Below are 21694 nucleotides of genomic sequence, written 5' to 3'. Positions count from 1 at the left end.
AGATAATCATGCAGCAAAATACCTCCGGGTGCCACGAGCAACACCAGATTGTCTTATAGCAACGTGTAAATTTCTCTGGCTCCTTTTTTTACCCCTGCACACAAAGAGATGTGAGATATTAAAGTCATCTCTCTCCCTGGAGCTAGTGGTGTAGCAGGGCAGGGAAGGCAGCGAGTGGAGCTCAGAGGAATGGGCTCCAGACTGAAACAGCGAGAACCTGGGGCCAAAAAAAATAACAAACTACCGTGCTGGGAACTCCTCTCTTCTTATCTCTTGCCGAGGAGGCAGGAATTTCTGTCCCCATTCCTCACGCGATATTAAAGCCACATTATACAGGTTGCTGCAGCATTAGTCATTTTTAATTAATTTATCATTTAAATGAACACACTTTTTATTTTGTCAGAATGAACTGCTACTCCCTCGCTAGATTTGTTCCTTGATACCCAGCCAAAGAGGAGGATGGCAAGTTATGCTCCACCCATCTCCTCTCCTTCATAAAAGGAGCAGCCCCGAGTGCCAGCTTAGTCTCTCTTGCAGCTCGCAGAAAATAAAGACCCGTCGGCTCACTCGCCCCTCCTGCAATTTTACCTTTTCTGCCTTTTTTTTTTGTTTTTCCTTTCTTGCTGCAACAGAGTGCGGGAGGCAGCACCAGTGGCTCCACTTTGAGGCTTGTCAAGGCTCAGCGCACGCACACAAACACACACTCACAACCCAGAGCAAAAACATTTGCTCTCACCTGTCTCCAAACCCAAAGCAAACCTCACCTCCAAGCCAACTCCTGGAACGAGAAGGCACCCGAGCCAGAATCTAATGTAAGGGGAAGAAATTCAGGGCACGCTGGCAACTTTTCTCTAAAAAGCAAGTGGCAAAAAGGAAGGAAAGGAGCATTTTAAGAAGAGGACAACTTAAGGAAGAAGATTTCATTTTTTGGATTTCACTCCAAACTTTGGAAAAGTTTTTTTTCCGTTTAGTTACTATTCTGTGCACCTTCTTCTAAGAACATTGAGACATTGTTACCTGCACGTAAAAGCTTTTACAGGTACACATTTTTTTTTAAAAGGGAAGAAAACCAAGAGGAAGAATAGCATGTGGACCACCTAGCCAAAGGCACCATTGAAGCATCCCTTGCGCCAAGGGGGACCCAGACTCTGGATGTGTATAATTCCTAGGGACTGCATTTTTTTCCCACCGGGCTTATGAGATAGCGCAGAGGCAGGCGAGTCGCCGAGAATTACTTCTGTCTCCCCTCACCACCAGCACCACCGGCACCTCCACGTCCTCCTCCAAGGGCTCCCGCGGCTCTCCCACCTCCTCCCGGCTCGCAGGGGACATGGGAACGCGCAGCGCCCTCGATGCCTGAGGCCGGGCGGCCGCGGGGCTGTCTGCGGGAAGCGCTTCCCTGCCGGGGCTCGCCGTCCATGTGCCCGCAGCCGGCGGGGCCTGGAGTCGGGATGAATTTCGGCGTGGTCTTCGCGTTCATCCTCTCGCTGCCCCTGGCCCGCATGGAGGTGAGTTTCCGCCGTGGGCAGCGGGCGGTGCTGCCGAGCTGCCAGCCCCGCGCTGGGGGAGCGCCGGCGGCGGCGGCTCCGGCCCGCAGGTGCGGCGGGCGCAGCCGGGGAGCGGCGGGGGCGCGGAGCCCGGGGCGCGGTCCGCGGGAAGGGCTGCGGCGGCAACCGGCCGCGCTAATGGCGGGCAGCGACCGCCGCCCCTCCGGAGGGCAGCGCCCGCTGCCGCGGGCACCCCTGTGGAGCGGGCACCCCTCTGGAGCGAACACCCCCTGTAGAGCGGGCAACCCCTGTGGAGCGGGCACCCCTCTGGAGCGAACACCCCCTGTGGAGCGGGCAACCCCTGTGGAGCGGGCACCCCTGTGGAGCGGGCAACCCCTGTGGAGCGGGCACCCCCTCTGGAGCGGGCACCCCTGTAGAGCAAACACCCCTCTGGAGCGGGCACCCCCCTCTGGAGTGAACATCCCCTCTGGAGCGGGCACCCCTCTGGAGCAAACACCCCCTGTGGAGTGGGCACCCCCCTCTGGAGCGAACACCTCTCTGGAGCGGGCACCCCTTGGAGCGGGCACTCCCGTCGGGACAGGCCCACCAATGGGGGCTCGCCTGGGAATCCACCCATCCCCGTGTCTGCCCCCGGCGGCAGGGGCAGGGGTATCAGGCTGAATCGGCCCCGGTCAATGTGGGAGCAGGGATGCTGCTGGCGAGCCCCGGGGAACCCGAAGCTTCCTGCCCTGCCTCGCCCGGGGCTGTCACCCCGGGGTGAGTGCCCTCCTTCCCGCCTCTCACCCCACCCCGCGATTTTGGCACCATGGCAGTGCAGGTACAGCGGGGACCGGGCCCTCTTGATGCCTCTGGAATAACGCACAGTGTGAAATCCACCCTGGCATTGCCGGGGGACAGTGGAGAAAGGGCGTGGGGCTTTGGAAAGGGGAAGGAAGGGGACCGTGTGAGCAGAGGCACGGCACCGAGTGGCAGGGTTATTCAGCAAGGTGTGTGCCCGGCTGGGGGAAGGGGCAGGAGGTGGGTGTCTGCTGGGCTTCCACAGTCACACAGACATCGTGCCCAGCAGTCCTGAATGTGCTGCTCAGGAAGAAGCTGAGCAGAAGGTAAGGGCCGGGTGGTGGATTTGAACAAACACCCCAACCCACTTTGGTTTCCCTATGTGGAAATCGAAGCCTCATCCTCAGCCCTGATTGAGGAAAAGGAGCCCCAAACTCCCAAATCCTTTGGCCTCTGCTGTCACATTTCATCGATTGCATGCAGATTGAGGGGATCAGAAAGCCCCTGACATTCCCACACAGCACTCGGTTCCCACTTTAGCTCTACCCAAGATGGCAAAACTGTGGGTTGGATCTGCAGCTTGATTGTCAGGGGCAGGAAATATCCTTCCACCAAAACTTTCCCTTCTTTGCATCATTTTTCTCTTTTCCTTCCTCATTTTTGGGCAGGGTAAGTGGGTGTACCCCTCATGAGATGGCAAAGAGGAGGCTGGGGGCAGAGCATCACGTCACCTCGCTGTGGGCCCATTTTGCCCTTGCCACAGCCACAAAAGGAAGCAGTTTGAGCTGTGGGCTACCCAGCTCTGGTCAGGCTTGTTTCGGGCAGAGGATGGTATTTCCTCTGTGGATGGCACAGACCTCTTTCTCCCATGCAGCATGAAACATCAGCTAGGGTTGGCACTGGGGAAGGGTGAAGATGGAAGTGCCTTATCCCAAGGAGCTGTTCCTCAGTTGCCATAATCAGACTGAAATACTGCACAGCTCTATGACAGCCTAGAAGAGTTAGAGTTTGGTAATTCTGGCCCGAGGTTTCATGGGAGGAATTGTGATATTTGTCACTGCATGACAGGAGAAGCAAGAACGTTTCTGCTTGAGTAGATGCTTCAGGCTGCAGCCAGTGCTCACAGTTACTTTGAGGGCAGTGTGTTGCACCCTCTGCACCAGGCACAGACAGCACAGCTCCCACCAGGCTGCTGAACCAGAGTCATCCTCGGAAAGGGGCTTGCAGCTCCTCCCCAGCCATGCCACAGAAAGTGCATGAGGAGCACTAGCTCCCCAGATCAGCAGAGGCCCTGAGCAAAGAGATGGAGCCTCCTGAGTCCCTCTCCCGCTTTGATCACACCCATCTGGAGCTGGAGGGCCCTGGAGCTCTTCCAGCCGGAGGGAGTACAAGCCTCAGCGGGAAGGTATTTGCCAGTTGGGAAGCGAGGATGCTAAACCCATTTGCATTTGCCCCAGGGGCTGTAATAGTTGCCTTGCAACATTTACAGAGCTGGGCTGAGCCAGCCGTGGTTGTGCCGGGGTGAAGCCCCACTGGCAGCGCTTTCTGGAATTCCCAAGGAATGGGGTGCGGCTGGCCTCTTGCTTATAGCCTCGACCCAGCTCCCCATTGCATCTTCTGCTGCAAGGCTCCCGCGGTCTTCCCTAGTCTTCCTAGCACGAGGCAGTGACAAGGACAAAGCAGTGGAAGCTGGGATGGATGACACGTCTGGGGTGAGCTTGTGGAAGGAGCCAGGCGAGCGTCCCTGCCTCCCTCTCGCTGTCAGCTGATGTGCAGCAGCAGGAGGGAATGACAGGGCTCTTGCGCTCCTTCCAGTGCTGCTGGTACACAGCCGGCCCCGGGGGTGGAAATGCCTCCAGCCCTCGCAGGGGAGCTGTGGGGGGAGTGTGGAGGAGCAGTGGACTCCCCCTTGAAACGGAAAAATGGTGGGTAGGTCCGGCTGTATTTTAGGAACACGGACTAGATCAAGCGTTGTTTGATTATTTTAAGGGGGGAAACCATAAGTCGTGACTCCAAGTGGAAGGGGCTCATGTGAAGAGGGTTGTAGCTGCTGCAGAGTGCTCTGGCTGGCGTTTGTCAGGGTCCCCCTGTAGCCAGGAGTGGTGCTGGAAGGGTGGAAGCCCTGTGCCGGGGGAGTGCTGGTGGCAGGTGCTGCTGGTCTTGCCCTCTGCCAGGGAATGCGGTGGAGTTTCCCCTCAGGGTCCAACCATCAGCTTCAGAGGGAATTAAAAAATGCTGTTTGTTTGGGGTTTTTGCCTGGCTGATCACTCGAGACCCTGCTGCCAAGATCCCTTGCCATGGTCGGTGTGGTGGTGCTCAGAAAGTTCTCCTCTCCTGGGCAGAGGAGCGAATAGGAGGGTGCTTCCCTGCCCTTCACAAACTGGTGCTGCTGACACCATTCTGTCCTTCTGTGTGCAGTCACACCAGCTTGGAAAAAGGAGCTGGAGGAGTCCTCCCCTCGGGAGTATCCTTGTCTGATTTCTTTGGGGGCTGAGGGGCTGCCTTCCCTGCTGGTTGCACAATCTTTGCTCCCTCCTCCTCCTCCTCTGTACCTAGCAGGAGTCACACCTTCAGGCAAGACTGAGAAACCCTCACCAGAGGGTGCAGACCACAACGCTGCCTATTCCCTGCACCAGCTCGGCAGCTTCTGATGGCAAGGGGACCTTTCAGCATCCCTGGTGCTCAAAAGCATAACTTGGGAAAAAACTCCAGAGCAAGAGGTGGTGGGGCTAGGGAGGAGACAGGTTTGGGGAAAGTGCATGTGTGGGGAGCGGGAACGGGGGAACTGCTGCACCTGCACTTATTTGCAGTGACCAAACAGTGCTGCTGGACATCTGGGAGGAGGGGAGCAAAGCTGATGTGCTGAGAGGCCCCAATGCAGCAGCCACAGTGCAGTCAAGCAGCTGCTCTGCTGCCTTTGTCAGATGTGTCCTGGCCCCTCAAGCACCAGCAAGCAGCACAAGAGAGGGAAGTGAACGTCCCTGCCAGGGGATGGGCAGATTGGGGGGTGCCCTTGCGACTCAGGGGAGAGTCAGAGTCAGGAACTGGGGAGCAGGAGGAGGGAAGGAAGAGCAAACTTTCTTCTAAGAATTCAGGGCCTCGCAGGAATACGAGGCCAGGCCTTGGGGCACTTGACAGCCAGCCAAGAGTCCATTGAGACAAAAGTCTTCTTTGATCTGCCGCGCAGTTAAAAAAGGAGATTGTTAACCTGTGCTAGACAAATAACTCCAGAGGAGCTGCTGAGCAGGAAAAGCACCAGCTGCTTGGGCGGGTCTCTCGGGGATCCCACCTCTCCCAATGCTCCTCTGCCTCCTGACCCCATGGGATTAGGTGGAGGTGATTGATGGACCTCTGCTTCCCTGTGTCTCAACCCACAAGTGCCCCAGCCCGGGCGTGTGCAGCGCTCCCTCTCAGAGCCTCGCAGGCACAGGGCTGGGGCGGGGGCCAGAGGCATGGCTGTTCCCTGTGACAGACCCCAGAGGGAGCAAGGACAAGGCATGCAGCTCAGGTTTGCTGCTGCTCTTTGGCCAGCCTTGGCCTTGGTTTACAAGGGTAAGGTAAGGAGCTTCACAGGCTTGCAGTTGTCACTGGCAGAGTTGCCTTACAGTGATGGGGGAGGAGGACAGGATTATGAGCCGTGTGGGCTGGTGTTACACCATAGCCATGCTGGTAGTATCTGCAACAAGACAAAATTGGCATCTAAAACTGCTGCCGTGAGCAGGGAGTGGAGCTTATTGCTACAGGCAGTCACCAGAAGCACGGCTCCTGAGGGCCTGCGTTTTCAAGCCCTGATTCATATCTGTTCCTCCTGCTCAGTTAGCAAGGTGACACCTCCCAGCTCGCTTCCAAAGTCTGAGTCTCGTAACACCTGCCCACGCTCTCCCCCCAGCAAGTGCCAGAGTTTAAAATAAAGTTCCATTTCCTACATGTATTAAGTGTCAGGAAGGTCCAGAGGCATCCGTGCAGAGCAGCATTTGTACACAAACGCATTTGGCTGACAGGTGCAAACATTGAAAGCCTGCAATTTCACCACCCAGCACTGAGCTCTGACTGCAAGTACTGGGAATTGCAAATCATCCTTCTTCCAGTAAATGTGTGTGGCACAAGGCAGGGAAGTGCTGCAGAGCCTCTCCAGCACCGGGCTGTTGGTCCCTCTCTTCCTCACGCAGCAGGAGATGTCAGAAGGCATCTTCATTTCACAGCTATTCAGTGATCCCTGAATTATACAAGTCTCTCTCTCGCTGTGCATTCATCACTGATGCTGCTTCCCCCTCCCTCAGAGACTGAGGAAGTAATGCCTGGGGATGTAATATCTGCTTTTTGCTGCAGGCAGACAGCCAGATCTGTGGTGAGATGTGGCAGTGACAGGGATGGAGCGGGGTAGGAAAGCTCGGTCTGACTGAAGCTGTCTGGTGGATCTGGCTGTGAGAGGTTTAGGACACGGGTGTTGTCTGCTCTGCAGCTCTCTTCAGGAGGTTTCTGAACCTCCTTGGGCTGCAGCAACCTTCACATCACTGCCTCCCAGTTGAAGTTGTAGTATTAGAGGGTGGTCTAGCAGGGCTGAGGAGGGAGCACTCCTGTAGTCCTACTATGGAAGCAAACGGTGGGTGGCCAAGGACAGGCACGTGTGAGAGAGTGCCAGGCTCAAGCAGCCATCCAAAAGTGGCTGCAGGTTTGAGCCAAAGCCCTCAAGGTTTAAAGCCAACGTTTAGCCACCTGCCTGGTGGCTTTTCTCTGCTGCAAATGGAAGGAAAATGTTCTGCACTGAACACAGGCAGGGAGGGAATAGCTGTACAGTAGGAGGACCACACACATGCCACCAACTGTCCATAAAACCCCGCAGGAAAATCCCTGCGCTTCACAGGCACAGAAGCCAAGCTCTCCTCTCAGTTACAGGGACATGTGGAGGGCTGTGCCTCAGACACCGTCCAGCACCCGGCTGAAAGAGCAGCTTTTCCGCTTGAGTAGCCCTGAATGAAGAGAGCTGGGAGCTAAGCAAACACTTCGGCCAGTCCTTTCCTCTGTCTCTTTTTCCAGTCTTTTGGAAGTATGTTTTAATCAGCACTTGCTTTCCCACACCCCTCCTTTGTACTCTTATTAAGTGCTGTCACTGGGGCCCGCTCTAGCCTAGTGCCAGAGTAAAATTCCCAAGAGACTGATGGCATTGCACCTGCCTGCTCAAACTCTGTATTTGGCCCCCTGTCTGATGTTGCTACCCCTGCTCACTTAAGGCTTTTTCGTGCTGGTGTGCAATGACATCCAAACTCCCATATGTTTCTTCCTCCAAATCAGCTCCTCAGCCCATCACCTCCCTGCAGCTTTTGTCATTTCACCGCGGGCTCACGCTGGGGCAGCCTCAGCCGCCAAGGTCAATCTTCATCTCCACCCCCTGCCTTTTTTTTTCCTTAAAAAAGAGTATGCAAATGATGTATATTATTGGGCCTCTGTGGTTTGAAAACACACGCGCTCGCACACGCACACGCACACGATAACTGACAAAGCCCGTGAAGGAGTTTCATAACGGAGGGAAATATTAGGAATGTTTTATCTGATAGTGTAAGGGAAGTCTGTTAAAACGCCTTTACTGCAGGCAGCAGGAATGAGAAGCCACCTGGAGAAGTCATACACCACCGGAGAAGGAAGCCTTGCTGGCTGCTTGCATAGTGTCCAGGGCTCTGCTGCACAGCCTTTTTGGACTTTTTTAGTGTCCTGACAGCTTTGTAAGAGGCAGAAAGAGGGTCTCTCTTGCTTTTGCCTAGGTTTCACGTTCATGTCTTCATGAGGTTTAAAGCCCTCAAGGTTTCAAAGCCAACGCAAGACAACACACCTTTGCATTTCACTGGTTCTGTCGTGTTTACCTCGTGCTTGATTCCCTGCTCCTGCTCCGTGACACAGCCAGACTTGCAGATCATCTCTCTAATGCTTGTTTCTCCCCTTCTTTTGTTTTTGTTGTCTGGCAGGGGGACCCCATACCCGAAGACATTTATGAGATTTTGGGTGGCAGCTCAGTGCGCTCCATCAGTGACCTCCAGCGTGCCCTGCGGATAGACTCCGTAGGTAAATCTCCTCTTCACCAAACACTCCTCTATTTTTAATTAAGTCTTTGGGGGAAGGGGGGGCTGGGAGGGGATACTCTGTTTTGCAGCGGGCACACTATCAACAGAATTCATTATAAATATAGGAACCACTCAGGAGCCAAGACCTGGCTCTTTACAGACTTAGTCCCCCTGAAACTTATGGGAGTTAGAGGCAACTAGATGCTTTTTTAGATCTCCTGACTGACTGGACACTGGCTTCTAAAGATGGTAGGAGATGAGCAAGGTGAGTGCAAGGAACTGAGATCCCCATTCTTCACCCTGAGAGATGCTCAGTCAGCAGGGCTTGAATTGGACAAGGATCAGTTTAGGAGGCCGCAAAATGGGAGGTGGAAATAGGGTGACAGAGGAGGAAAAGGCTGAGTGGGTTTCCAGGTTTGGCATCCACAAAAGGCTCCCAGAGGCCCTTAGGATAAGAGCAGCAGAGCACGTGTCCGTGGGTGAGCTACGGGGCAGGGGCTAAGTCAGGCTAGCGTCGCTTCACCTCCTGCCCGTAGATAAGAGCTCCGGGGGCTGCAGGGCCTCGGGGTCACTTGGCCAGGGCTGGCTGCAGGGAGCAGCAGGAGCGGCAAAGCGTGAAGGGGTCGGCACGTGTGGGAACTGGAGCACGCGCCACGGCGGCTGGGCTGGCCCAGGAATTTATTTATAAACGGTCTCTTCAGAGCAAATTCCTTTCTATTCTAACCCTGCTCCCGCCCGTCGTCCCCCAGCCCCCCCAGCTCGACTTCTCTCTCGTGTTTTGTCTGTTTTGAGCTTTGTAATCCTTGCCGAGACACTATCTACGGGGGAACAGAATTTCCTGCTTTTGTTTCCTATGCCAGTCCAACCACTGGCGCAGTCTCAAAAGCATTCCCGCTGCCTTTCAAAACGGCCCTGGAGGGGCAGGGGGAAAGCGAGGGGGAGGGCACCAGCTGCGTTCAGCTATTGTTTGTCTTAGAAAGAGGCGACCAGGCTCCCCACCACTGCCAGGGCCGCTCCCTGCCCTCCCCAGCTCCCTCCTCCTAGTCCACGAGCCACACAATGGGGCAACTTCCAAAATTAGCCCTGCTGGATTGTCCCAGGCTGGTCCCCCCACCCCCAAATGTCTTCAGTACTGATCCAGAGTCTAGAAGGACAACCTAGAGGAGGGAGGGACATGGTTCTCAACAGATTTGTTTTGAGTCAACAGTTGTTGCTATTTTTTTGCTCCCGTTTCTCTCCTCTCATCAACTCAACTTGAGCACCAAAGGCAGCCCCCATCTTCATTTGACAAAATGCCACAGGATGGAGGGGTGGGCAAGGAGCAGCTGAGAAGATGCATCCAATCTGTCATGGCCCAGTGTCTAAGGAACAGATACATAGATACATCTCCATCGTGGCTATTAACCAGCCTCATGATTAAGAAATGAAATGGGCTTATCTGGTTGGCTCCAGAAGCAGAGGGGATGAGAGAAGGCTGCAGAGCTTTGAGTCACTGGTTTCACTTCAGGTGCCAGATAGGAAAGGCTGGTCAGGGAAACAAAAAGTGGTTCTGTGAAGCTGTTTCTTTGTTTCACCCCGTGGCTCTCATCTGTTCCCAGGTACTGACTGAGGAGCATTGACATTCTCTTGCCCTGTGAGGAATTAGCAAATTAGTGTGTGAGCAAAATAATCCCAAAGTGGCTGGAGCCATTCCCTGTGCTGTCTGTGCACCCTGTGTGTGTCACAGCTGCTTCCCTCCAGTGACTGCACAAGGAGCCAGAATGAGGCAGCTCCAGGAGGCTGAGACAGTGCTCTCCTGACCTTGGGCACTACTGCAGACCCAGCAGCACAAGTGTGGACAGTGGGAGTTGTCTCCTTGACTGTGGCTGCCCACCAAGCAGTGGCTGCCCATGTAAACCAGTCATGCAGACACCTTCTCTAGCCCAGAGAGAACCACAGGCCATTCTAAAGTGTGATCCACCAGTTCTCATTTTGGGAGTTTGCCTGAGGGCGAGACCAATGGTGCCTAGAACTGATCACACCTTTCCAGCCACTTTAAATGGTGTCTGTCTGTCCGCCTCACACATAGATGTTGACTGCTCTTTGACAGGCAGATGATTGCTGCCTTCTGAATGCAGCCTCTGTGCACCCACCCCAAATCTGTCAGCAACTGCTTGAGACCTGAGCAGGGAGCAAAGTCCCTGCTTCCCTTTATGAGAGGGCTGCGCTAGGGCAGAGCTGAGGAAGAGGAATGGGACATGATAGGTAAGGGAAGTCTGCTCCACCACACATCTGATAAACAGAGATCTTCCACTGGCCCCTAATTCCCTTTAAGAAAATTGCTCCCTGGATGCTGACGTCCATTCAGTTTCCTTCAGCTGCTAAAGCAGGTTAGAGAAGGAAAGAGCTGTGGCTGGGTGGGAGCTATCTCCGAGCGCAGCCATTGTCCCGAGCTCAGGAGGGGCTGCGTGTTGGAGTGCTCCATGGGGATTATGGGCATTTCTCTATTCAGCACTTCCTATGGGAAAAAGCAGTGGGGCGGGAGGGAACCGCTCAGGGCTGGCCTGAATGCTATCGGTCTTCCTCTCCCATCGCCGACTGAACCACCTCCAGATCCTGCCTCTCTCCAGTAGTCTGGAGGAAAAGTAATTTTAACTTTATTTTTCTGTTCTTCTGTCACAAAACTTCTCTAACCTAGAGCACCTGAGGTGAGCTAGGAGAGAGAAAGGAAGCACCCCACCTACCACCCATTCCCCCTCTCACCTCCCAACTCTCCCAGTCCCAAGCCACCCCAGCAAGGCACCTCAGTGTTTAATACCAAGTGTTTAATACCAAGTGTTCTGCTTGTCCCATCTGGTCTTTGATCCCCCTTGGTGTTATTCTGGTCTCAGATGGCCAATCTGAATCCCTCTGCAACTCCTCTCTGATGCTAGAAAGTCCTGACAGGAGCCTTATCTTTCTTGAGCTGGGGTTTTCCTCTCCCAGACCTGACTAGGGTCCCCTCAGTCATGATAGGCTTGTTGCTCTGAGCTGCCTAGTCTGAGCAAAGAGTGTCTGTGCCCCAGAACAGCTGTGGCCTTGCTTGTGGATTTACACCCAGCATGACGTCCCGGCTCCGTGGCTTATCCCATGTCCCTGCACTTTGCCTGGTGATCTGAGCACAAGTGCCTGCTGTCTTCTCCTGCCTCTACCTGGTGCTATTAAGTCATGTCTTCCTCTCTGCAGAGCAGGACAGCTCGAGCCTGAGCCTGAATGCATCTCAGCCTGATCAAAGCCCTGTGGCCCTGTCTCGAGAGCGACGAAGCCTGGGTGAGCTGGGGGTCTTGCACCTTGTGATTGTTGGGGAGCAGCTGTGGGTGAGCAGCTATGGGTGCTCCAGGTATCTGTCTGAGATGCAGATGTAGGGGTGGAGGTTATAGTGCACCTGTGTGTGTGGAGACATAAAAATGAGAGTCTGGGCCTGGAGTGGGATCAGGGTATTTCACCCTGGGAGGGCAGGAGAGGGAGTCTGGACTTCTGTGCACTGCTCTCTTAAATCCTGTTTGCCCTAAAGCATCACCAGCTGTCTGGGCTGCAGTGAGAAGCATCACTGTACTGGGGCTTCCTCCACAGGGCATGGCTCTGTACAGGGGGAGAACCAGAGGGGTGGGAGAAAGAGAAAGAACATTGGTGTGTGCTTGTGCCCGTGAGAGCCATGTGGGGCCCTTCACTTGCAGCAGAGGTGGCTGTGGCGGGGTGGTGGCAGCTGCAAAGCCCATTTCACCCTGTTTCTCTCTTGTCCCTCCGTAGATGCTCTGGCAGCAGCAGAGACGGCTGTCCTGGCGGAGTGCAAGACACGGGAGGTGGTGTTCGAAATCTCCCGCGCCATGGTGGACAGCACCAACGCCAACTTCGTGGTGTGGCCGCCCTGCGTGGAGGTGCAGCGCTGCTCCGGCTGCTGCAACAACCGCAACGTGCAGTGCCGCCCCACGCAGATCCGCGTCCGGCCCGTCCAGGTGAGGCACCCGCCGCTCCCTGCTGCCGCCCAGAGCCACCCCTGTGCCCCAAAGCCATCTGGGCTGGGCTCATGCGGCCATCTGTGCCCTCTGTGTGGCCATGCAGAAGCGTGGGTGACCTCCGTGCCAGCTGCTGCAAGGGCTGTGCTGTCCAGCAGCTGGGGACTGTCCCCAGGCAGAGCTGCAGGGCACTGTCTCCATCTGCAGCTCCATGCCACAACCTTCCTGCAGCTCGAGGCGGCCTTGTCTGCTGTATTAGAGCAGAAGAAACAGGGTGCTTTCATCGTGGGAACTGGTTTGGATGCAAAAACAGGAGGGTTTGCAGTGTCAGTCTCCATCCTCCCACTGCTGCTGCAGCTTCTTTCTAAGATGTGCACTGGAACAGCTTCTCTTTCTCAGCCCACAGTTACCTCCTGAACTGCTCCATCAGCCAGCAGACACCTGACAGCTAACCTCTTGCTCTGATCCTCCCCTCACAGCTACCAGTGATCTCCTCACAGCTTCCTCCTAGACAGCTTGTTTAAAAATAATATTCATCCCATACTAATCCTCTGCCTGAGCCATAAGAGACTCCCCCAGGCAGGCAGCAGAGGCTGGCTGGGAGAGATTGTATTCACACACAGCCCTTTTCATCAGGAAATTCCTTTCTCAGAAAAGCCAGGCTGAATGAGGAAAAAATGGGGGGGAGCAGGAGTTGTTTTTCTGGAAAAAAACAAGTGAGAGGTCAAAAGCCAGCCTGAAAAAGTGACCTGGAAATGGTTTCTTTGAGGACAGAGGTCTCTCTATTGTTTGGCTGGAAGTGTTTGTCTAGCAGGCAGCGTGTGGTCTGAAGCGTGTGGAGTGGGCTTTCAAGGAAAGATAAACAGCCTGGCTGCTTTGGCGCTGGCTGAGGGATGCTGCTGGGGGCAGTGGGTTTAGAGGAATTCCATCCCAGATGCACAGCAGAGTGAGTATTTATAGCTTGTGGAGCACTTCAGGCACCGCAGAGTTGTTAGATAAGCTGAGTGGGGTCAGGCCTGGCTGCTGATGGAGTGGGAGGACCCCCTAGAAAGCTTGTGCCCTGTGGTGGGATGTGGAGCAATGAGTCTTCCCTCTGAGTCAGCACTGGTGGAGAGTCCGGGGGAATTTCCAGAGCGCCGCCTTTCCTATAAAGAGCCGAGGGCTTCAGCCCTGCGAGTTATTAAAGAGCTTGAGACAAATTCAGGCAGGCCTCAGCAGGGCTGGTGAGGCTGTGTTAGCTTGCTTCAGACCTGAGTTCTTCTCCTTTTGCCCTTCCTGTAGGTTCTGTGGGAATTATCCTGGTTGCCCCAGGTCTCCGCCATTGCATCTGTCAAAAATAGGCTGGCATGTCCTGCATGTTCCATGTTCTGTCTCTGATCAACCAGTCATCCTGCTTAATCCCTGGCAATGGTTAGGATCAGGGGAACCAACCAGAGACATCCAAACTTGCCTGGTCTGGGTCTGTTCTGCTGCTACGTTCAGAATTATCTCCCATATACACCACCTCTGAGTCCAAGTTTGAGTTTTGAGTTTGAGTTTTGAGCTTGAACAGGGTTCTGTGAGCAACCTTCTGACCCTTTAGGAAGAAAGCCAGGAGTAAAGTGCACTGACACTGACTAATTTTACAGAGTGGGAGCCGTGGCTGTACTAAACTTTTTCTTGTCTTCCTCTTGCAAATAGGTGAACAAGATCGAGTTTGTCCAGAGGAAGCCAAAATTCACAAAAGTCGTCGTGCCTTTGGAGGACCACGTGCAGTGTCGGTGTGAAGCCGTGTTCCGACCGCCCCCCAGGAACATCCGTCCAGGGCCACGGGAACAGAGACGTAAGGATCTTGGCATTGGTAGAATGAAGGGAGGTGTGAGAAGAGGGGCTGGGGAGAGAGAAAAGAGACCTCCACTGCTTGCAATCTGCTTAGCTGCAGTGAATCCCAAGGGCCTTCGCTGGTTTATACCAGCTGAGAGACCTTTCCCAGGGTGTCTGCCTGCCTGGAAGGGGCTGAAACAGAGGGGAAAGGAGGAGGGGAAGGTGAGAGGTGAGGGGAAGGGCATGGTGGGAAAAGGGAGAGGGCAGAGATTGTGTAGAACAGAGGACAAGGAACAGAAGAACAGAAAGAGGCCTTGTGATCCTGCTGTTGCAGAGCTCTTTGTTGACAGTGTGTGGAGAAGGATATTTCAACAGGAGCCGTCTGCCCCTGGCTGTACAGACACTCTCCCCTCTGTTTTGGCAGGCTTGTCCCCGGCGTTCACCACAGCCGCTGTCTCACAGAGGCGGCGAGTACGCCGGCCGCCGGCACAGAAGAGGAAACATAAGAAGTACAAGCATGTCAACGATAAGAAAGTGCTGAAAGAAATCCTCATAGCATAGAAGTGCTGGCAGGGGAGAGAGAGCACAAGGCAGGTAACAGCGAGCTGCTTTTCCATCCAGGAGAGATGTCCTCCTGGGACATGGCATCTCAGACCCTTCCCAACCACTGGCCACTCGTTCTGTGTGGGGCTGCTGCAGGACAAAACCTAGGTTGAAGGAGGAGGCAGAACTAGGTTGGGTGCCAAGATGTGCATTCTATTTATGGAATTAAGGCTCTTTGCAAAGTTGGAATGATCATGCTGCAGCCATCCTTGCTCTCAGGCCCCTCCCTCTCCTTTCTCTGCCTCCCTTTCAGGCAGAGAACAAGCCTGGCTTCTCCCTACACCTAAATCCCTCAGGGCCCAGGTAATTCATCTCTTCTGTGGAGCAACTCTTGTTCTAGTTTCTCTGTTGGTTCTCCATTGAAAACAGAGAATTAATGTTGCTCTAGGGAGCCCTTTTCCTTTTATTTCCTTACTTGAGTTGCAGAAAGACTGAAAAGCAGCAACACTTTTGGTTCATCACTCTCCTATAGGGAGCCCTATGTGCATGAGAAAGGTCATACGAGGGAAAAGGAGAACTGGAATCTCTGGCAAGAGATCTGGACTTCGTCAGGCCAGGGTCTGATTCTTCTCTCCATGACTTGTGTAAACAGGAGTAATTCCCTCATCACCAGAAGAATTTCACTGGTACAAGGGAAAGGAGGCTAAGCCTTGGTTCCCCATGAGAGGAAGAGATGCAGAAAAGAGGGAGAGAGTAGTCAGGGTGCAGAATGGTGGGAGCTGGATTGTGACACAGCTTAACAGGGAGAGCCCTGGCCCACAGCTCAGCAGCTCCAGCTCTGCTACAGCCACTTGAATAAGCCTGGGCCACCACTTCACATTCACTTCCCCTCACGCCGGGAGAGGGGACACCAGGCTTCCGTGTATGGCATTTCGGGAGCTGGGGACAAGGGGCACCGAGCAGTGTCTTGAGACTGGGATTCCCACGCTTAGCACTACTAGGGCTCTGATTGTCCCAGGATTCTCCTGGCCAGCCTAAAGTTCCCAGGGTAGAAATGATGCAAACCCATGCAAATCTCAGCTCTGGCTCAAGCTGTTCAGGGGAAAAAAAAATGAGGAGGTCAAAAGTCCTCCCAGGCTTCTAATCTGGCTCTTTGGCATAAATATTTCCAGAGGAGAAAAGGGGATAGGAGGGGAGTTGCAGGGGGCAAAAGGTTACATTTTCTAATGCTATGTCTGGTTTTGTTTCACTTGCAGGTTTATTTAATATATTTGCTGTATAGCCCCCATGGGGTCCTTGGAATGATAACTTTTCCTCTTTGTCCATCTGCCTCGACGTCTGATTCAGACGGCAAGTGGTGCTTCCCTTTCCATCAGTGGACCTTCTCCCACCAAAGCCTCCCTTTCATTTATTAGCATAATTTTAAAGTTTAACACACACACACACACAAAAGGACAAGGATGACCCACATATATATATGAGAAAAGAACAAAGTACAAATAAAACCATGAATGCCAACAGCCACAACTTGCGATGAGAACAGGACAATTCCTTCCCTGCTACGGAGGACAGGATGGAAAATGTGAAAAGTAAAGCGGGTCCAATTTCTTCCGAGAAAAGGAGAAAAACAGATGGACAGAGGCCAGAAGGGGAATATTCTCACTTTCCCTCATGCTTCTGGTAAGGCTGGGAGGGCCCAGCTGAGATCTACTCTTGTGTTGGACCTACCTTTTGGCAGCAGGCAAATCTCAGACTGTGAGCGGCAACCAATGATGGAAAATGCACTAAGGACGTTCATCGCCCTACCTGGACAGATCTATATTTTTAACGTGCGTGTGTATATTTTATTTTTAAAAAGAAAAACCAAAACCACTAAGGTATTCAACATCTCGGGGAACAGAACAAACAAGCAAAGAAACAAAACAAAGAAGCCAAATGCATTCCCCCACTCCCTCTTTCCCCTGCTCCTGGTGCTGACTGGAAGGTGTTTGGATCACGGGGAAGGAGCACAAGGTGGCAGAATCGTCTCCACGCCCCCGGCCCCTGCCAAGGAGAGCCATCTTTGCACATGCTGGTGGAGAATTCAACTTTCCAGGCTCGGACTCAAATTATTTTTTAAATTCACTCTGGATGTGTGCGTGTGTATATGTGTGTGTGTGTATATATAGATATATACGTGTGCATGTGTGTGCGTGTGTATGTGTATTTATACATACATATATAAAAATATATATATATATGTTCTTAAATGGGTTTCATTCCCCAGTGGCAGGAAGCTCAGAGGCACGTGGGTGCGTTGGCTTCGTGGGGCTGGCAGAAAAGCACACGGTTACTGCAACGTGCCTGCAGGGCCAGGGACGGGGACGGGGCAGGCAGAGGCATCATCTGGTCTCTCTCTTTCTTGTTACCCTTTTCTCTCACTCTGCACCAACCCCCCCATCCCAGCACAACTTCCTTGCAGGAGGTGAAGTGGCACCACAACAAGACCAAGGACAGCCAAACTTAGAAGCATGACTTAATCTCAGTGAGCTGTCCTTGCCTGCTCTGTGGTCTTGAAAGCAGAATCATGTCATTCCCATGAGGTCTTTAACCCCTCCCTGGATGTCCTGCACTCTATGCCTCCACTAATCTTTCCCTGCCAATGTTCCCAACCCACTTATCTTGGAAGTTGATCCACGATGTGGACAGCTCTGTGTAGGTATAGAGAAAGTAATGAGGATGGTCTTCACAGCTGGCAGCAGCCGTCTGAGACAGAAATGAGCTCTTCTAAGTGAGGAGGACTCAGAGAACCACTGGAGGGTCAGTTGCAGAGTTCCTCCTGGGCCACTGCCTGTCTTTGAGCAGGAAGGAGGACTGTGTGGGCAAGGGCTGGTTTTGCACAGGTAATAGTAACCATTAACAGAATTGTTCCACATGATGGGAATTCCCAGCATGACCTTGGAGTCAGGGTCTTGGGTTGTGCTGTGCTGGGTGCTGCATACATGAAGAAAATGCCTGCCCAGAGCTATCCCATGGCACTTCTACCCTCACACACACACCCCTGCTGTGGGGTAGAGCTTTGGAGGGAGATGGGGAAAGGAGCCAAAGCCACAGCCTGGGAGCTGTTACAAGTTGTGGAGGGAGCCAGTCCTCACCTCCTGCAAGCCCAGAGCACTTCTCACACCACTGCCAAGGCAGCACATTGCTCCCTCCCTCCAGCCCCAAGCCCTCAAGTCTTAAGACACTTTCTTACCCTGTTCCAAAATCTGTTTCTTTTGGTTTGTAAATATGGTGAGGTTTTGTTTTATTTTATTTTAATTTTTTTTGCCTTTTTTAATGTAAGATTAATTTATACTCAGTACTGTATTTAAAGTTGTAAAAAAAAAAAAAAAAAAAAAAAAGGAAATCACCTCTTGAACAGAATTTTCTCTTTCTTTTGTGAGCTGAATGAAAAGCAGAGGCCAAACCAGCTCACTGCAGGGCACAGCAGGATTTCCAGGGCCTCCAGTTTCCTTTTCAGGACACTTGTTCTGAGATTGCAGAGAGAAGCAACCAAAGCTGGGAAAGTCCTGAGAGCCCATGCACAGCCCTGCCCATGGCCAGCCGTGCTGTGCTCCTCCTTTCTCACTTGGGCTGGTTTGAAATGACTCAGGTGCTGGGGTTTTTGTCTTGGAGAGGTCCCCTTCTCCTGAGCTGCTCTGCTAGGACACCCGGCCAGAATTTCCCTGTGCTTTCATCCCATCTCCGGATTCCTCTGCTTTGAAGGGCTTGGGACAGTGGGCACTGTTTACACTTCCCAAAGCTGTACAAACAGTTGGCCCCTTCCCTCCTTAGTCACTTTGTCTAGACAACAGCAGTCCTTCCCTTGGTCACAGAGGCCGCTGCATTTCCCTTTCCTCCCAGCAAGGGAGGTCTCACACCATGGATTTGGGGGCCAGGCTGTGGGGAGCAAAGGCAGGTGCTGTCCCGTGCCTCAGTTTTGGCATCCCCCGGCACAGGCACAGGACCCTCAGTCCATGGCTCATTGTGAGGAGCACAGTCCCCAGCAGAGACTTGTGCTGCAGTGGTGAACCTGGGGACAGCAGTGTGTAGGAGTAATCCAGGATGTCCTTAAAGGACAAGCTCGATGCTCACTGGTGTGCACCTTGCTGGACATGGTTCATTTTGGGGTGATGACCTGTTTTCTCAGATCCCCCAAAGAGAGCGAGTAACAGTGAGCTCTATCTGCCCCAAAGAATGGAAACACGGGCAAAATCGCAATCTCCACTTTGATTTTCAGAGGATAATTCAGGGAAAAGAAAGATTTTTGTCAGGAGACCTCTTTGGGCTTGAGGGCTTGTCAGCAGGGACTTTGAGAAAAAAAGGGTGCAAAGAGGGGTAACAAGGCAAAGGAAACATGGGAGCATCATCGTGGACTGGGGAGTGGGAGGAAGGGCTCGGTGTCCCAGGGCCCAGCACACTGCCTGTCCATGGAGGTCCCCAGGCAGCCCCATTTGCAAGTGCAGCCTGTGCTTTTAACAGCTTGGAATGAACTGGTGCTGAATGGCTGCGAGCCCGGGCACCTGGAGCCACCCTCTGCCTGGTGTCTGGCACCCCCTTGTCCAGGGGCTTGTCCAGGGAATTGTCCAGGGGCTTGTCCAGGGAATTGTCCAGGGGCTTGCTGAGGTGCTTCTTGCTCACCACAGCAGCCTGGTGCACATCCAGCACAGCTCAGCATGGAGCACAGGAAGGAGGGGCCTGTGCCACTTCTCAAGGCTGGAGCAGGTGGTTTACACCCACCCCACAAAGCCAGGCTTTAATAAAACCTGGAAATAAATTTTAATAAAGCCAGGAAATAAATCCTGGCAGCATCTGCTGGAAACTGTCTCCTGCAGCTTGGTGAACCCAGTGCTACAGGTGATCTCAGATGTGCCAGGGAGTTTTGGCAACTATCTCTGGTTTAATTGCTCAACTGCTACTTTACCTAAAGGCCCAGTCTTGGATTTGTCATTCAACAGGAGGTTCATCTTTTGGTGGAGAAAACACATCCATCCTTCCAGGCGAGGGAGAGAGGCTGCAGCATGGATCCCCCTGTGATAGCACAGCTCCTGAAAGCAGCACAGAGATGGGAGAGCAAGGCTGGGGGTGTTCAGGCACAAGGAGCAAACCCCTGTGTTCTAGAGCCAGACTTCCTGGCTTTTAGGTTGACAGTTTGCAACACTAAATCTGTCTCATGGGTAAATGAAGTGAAAAATCTCTTTGCAAGAACAGACCTGGGAAAACCCTTGACTGCTTATGTTGTTGGTACTCAGGAATACAAAGAGCATAAACTCTCCCCACAGCTGGCTGTGGCTCGAAGGAAGAGCCTTCTCCAGCCCAGCCATGTGGCACAAAGCCCATGCAGGTGTTCTCCTTCCTGTGCTCAGCTCCTGCCTCCCTGCACAAGCTGTGCCCCCACCATGACAGCCACCATGTCCTGCCTGCCCAGGATCCAGACCTGGCTGGAGACAGCTCAGTGGGGACCAGTGCTTTGCCTCTTTATCCAGGGTGGGATAGGGGTGCGTTGGAGTGTGGCTCCATCTCATTGTCCGTGCACCAATATCCAGCAGGCCCCAGGGATGGAGAAGCCAGCTGTGCCAAGGGAAAAGCAGGGTACAAAGAAGGAGGAAAATAGGAAGAATTGAAAGCTATTTTGGAAAAAAACCCCACAACAAAACCTCGTTGCCTGAGCATGCAGCTGTTCTTCACTCGCCTTCAGCCAGCCCGTGACCAAAGGGTGCTGCCCCTCCCTGATCCACAGGCTGCCCGTGACCAAGTCAGCTTGTTGCAGGCTTGGGAATTTCCCATCTTAAAAGACATTGCAGGAAGCCAGGCAGCCTCAGCTGTTTGTGGATTTTGTGACAGAGCAGAGTGAAAAACTGATTGCTAAGAGGAACAGGAGGTAACCCCAAATGCTGAGGCCTCCCTGCAGGGAGTGCAGACAAGGGCTAACACAAGGGGTTAACAGGCAGAGCAGTGGATCCGTGAAGCTCTTGGCAGAGGAGCCAGGAGTTTAAAGATACCAAAATATAAAATTATGGCAGGGCTCACCTACTATTTTTCCTCCCCCAGTCAGGCAGATTCCACATAGGGCTCTGGCATGATGGACTGCCTTGGATTCACAGCAAAGTCTGGAGTAAAGGCAGCCTCAAGGGAAACAAGCCCCTTTTTTTATTACTTTGTTATTACTATCTCAATAAAGCTGTTTGCAAGGGATTAGCAGCAGCCCAAACACGGCAGGGACCCAGGCAGCAGGGAGTTTGTGGTTTGACAGTCGATGCACTTTTCAAAATGTTTGCTGTGAATTTTTTTCTGCACATGCTGCAAAAATTCAATGGATGGTGCAGAAACACCAGGCAAGCAGCTTGGCCTTAGGTCTGGTCCCAGCAGCTTTGGAAACTCCCAAGTTCCCAAATGTCCCAAACTTTGGCCCTGGCCAAAGGTGACCTATGCAGTCAGTGAAGGCAGGCTCTGGTCCCCAAACCCAGGCCCTGCTTGGCTATTTTCTGCATGAAAAGAAATGATTTTTCAGCAGGAGTCTCGGCACAGACCCAGGGGAGAGCAGAGGAGATGGTGTCAGCTACTGTTGGTCTCTTCAGCTGTGAGCAGCAACATCAGAGACAAAAGTAAATGAGGTCAGCACAGGAAAAGTGCTGATGGCTGAACCAAGGTGTGTTCCCAGAAAGGAGCCCTTCCTCACACCTGCGTCCCCCCACTGAGGGGATTTCAGGACTCCCCAGGCCTTGGGTGGGGATGCCAGCAGGCTTCATGGATGCCAGCAGGTTGGGAGGGTGCTCAGGAGAGCTGGGATTTGGGCACGCTGGGGTATCAGCTTCTCCCAGAAAGGAGGGCAGAGGGGCTTGCCATGGCACTGCACATGTGTCCTTGATGTCTGTGAGGAAAAGTTCTGGGAAGTGCCTGCACTTCTGCAGGGTGCCTGCAATGCCTCCAGGGCATCTCTCATGCTGAGGGGCTGTGCAAAGTGGCCTGTGCCTTTAAAATCTGCAGAGGTGACATTTAGGTGGAAAAAATGTTT

General features: G+C 53.3%; 1 protein-coding gene across 2 annotated transcripts; it reads left to right on the top strand.

The window, feature by feature from the left end:
* Positions 1 to 519: 519 nt before the first annotated feature.
* Positions 520 to 17890, top strand: PDGFB (platelet derived growth factor subunit B). Of its 2 annotated transcripts, none has more exons than XM_063154565.1 (7): positions 520 to 1508; positions 8246 to 8342; positions 11546 to 11629; positions 12110 to 12315; positions 13996 to 14137; positions 14543 to 14708; positions 15918 to 17890. In XM_063154565.1, exons 1-6 carry the CDS (start codon positions 1353 to 1355, stop codon positions 14677 to 14679), a joined length of 822 nt encoding a protein of 273 aa, XP_063010635.1. In that variant the 5' UTR covers positions 520 to 1352; the 3' UTR covers positions 14680 to 14708; positions 15918 to 17890. The 2 variants fall into 2 exon arrangements, with proteins under 2 accessions (XP_063010635.1, XP_063010634.1); XM_063154564.1 differs by having other exon boundaries at positions 14543 to 14712.
* Positions 17891 to 21694: the final 3804 nt, after the last annotated feature.

This window comes from Melospiza melodia, chromosome 4 (assembly GCF_035770615.1).
Source record: "Melospiza melodia melodia isolate bMelMel2 chromosome 4, bMelMel2.pri, whole genome shotgun sequence".
NCBI lineage: Eukaryota > Metazoa > Chordata > Aves > Passeriformes > Passerellidae > Melospiza > Melospiza melodia.
The sequence above is the reverse complement of the archived record's forward strand: the minus strand, read 5'-3'. Positions and strand labels throughout refer to the sequence as shown.

Excerpts from the sequence above, each read along its gene's own strand:
- PDGFB (XM_063154565.1), top strand. The coding sequence starts at position 1,353 with ATGCCTGAGGCCGGGCGGCCGCGGGGCTGTCTGCGGGAAGCGCTTCCC. Across the intron at positions 11,630-12,109 it reads TCGAGAGCGACGAAGCCTGG|ATGCTCTGGCAGCAGCAGAG; the intron begins GTGAGCTGGGGG and ends GTCCCTCCGTAG. Across the intron at positions 14,138-14,542 it reads AGGGCCACGGGAACAGAGAC|GCTTGTCCCCGGCGTTCACC; the intron begins GTAAGGATCTTG and ends CTGTTTTGGCAG.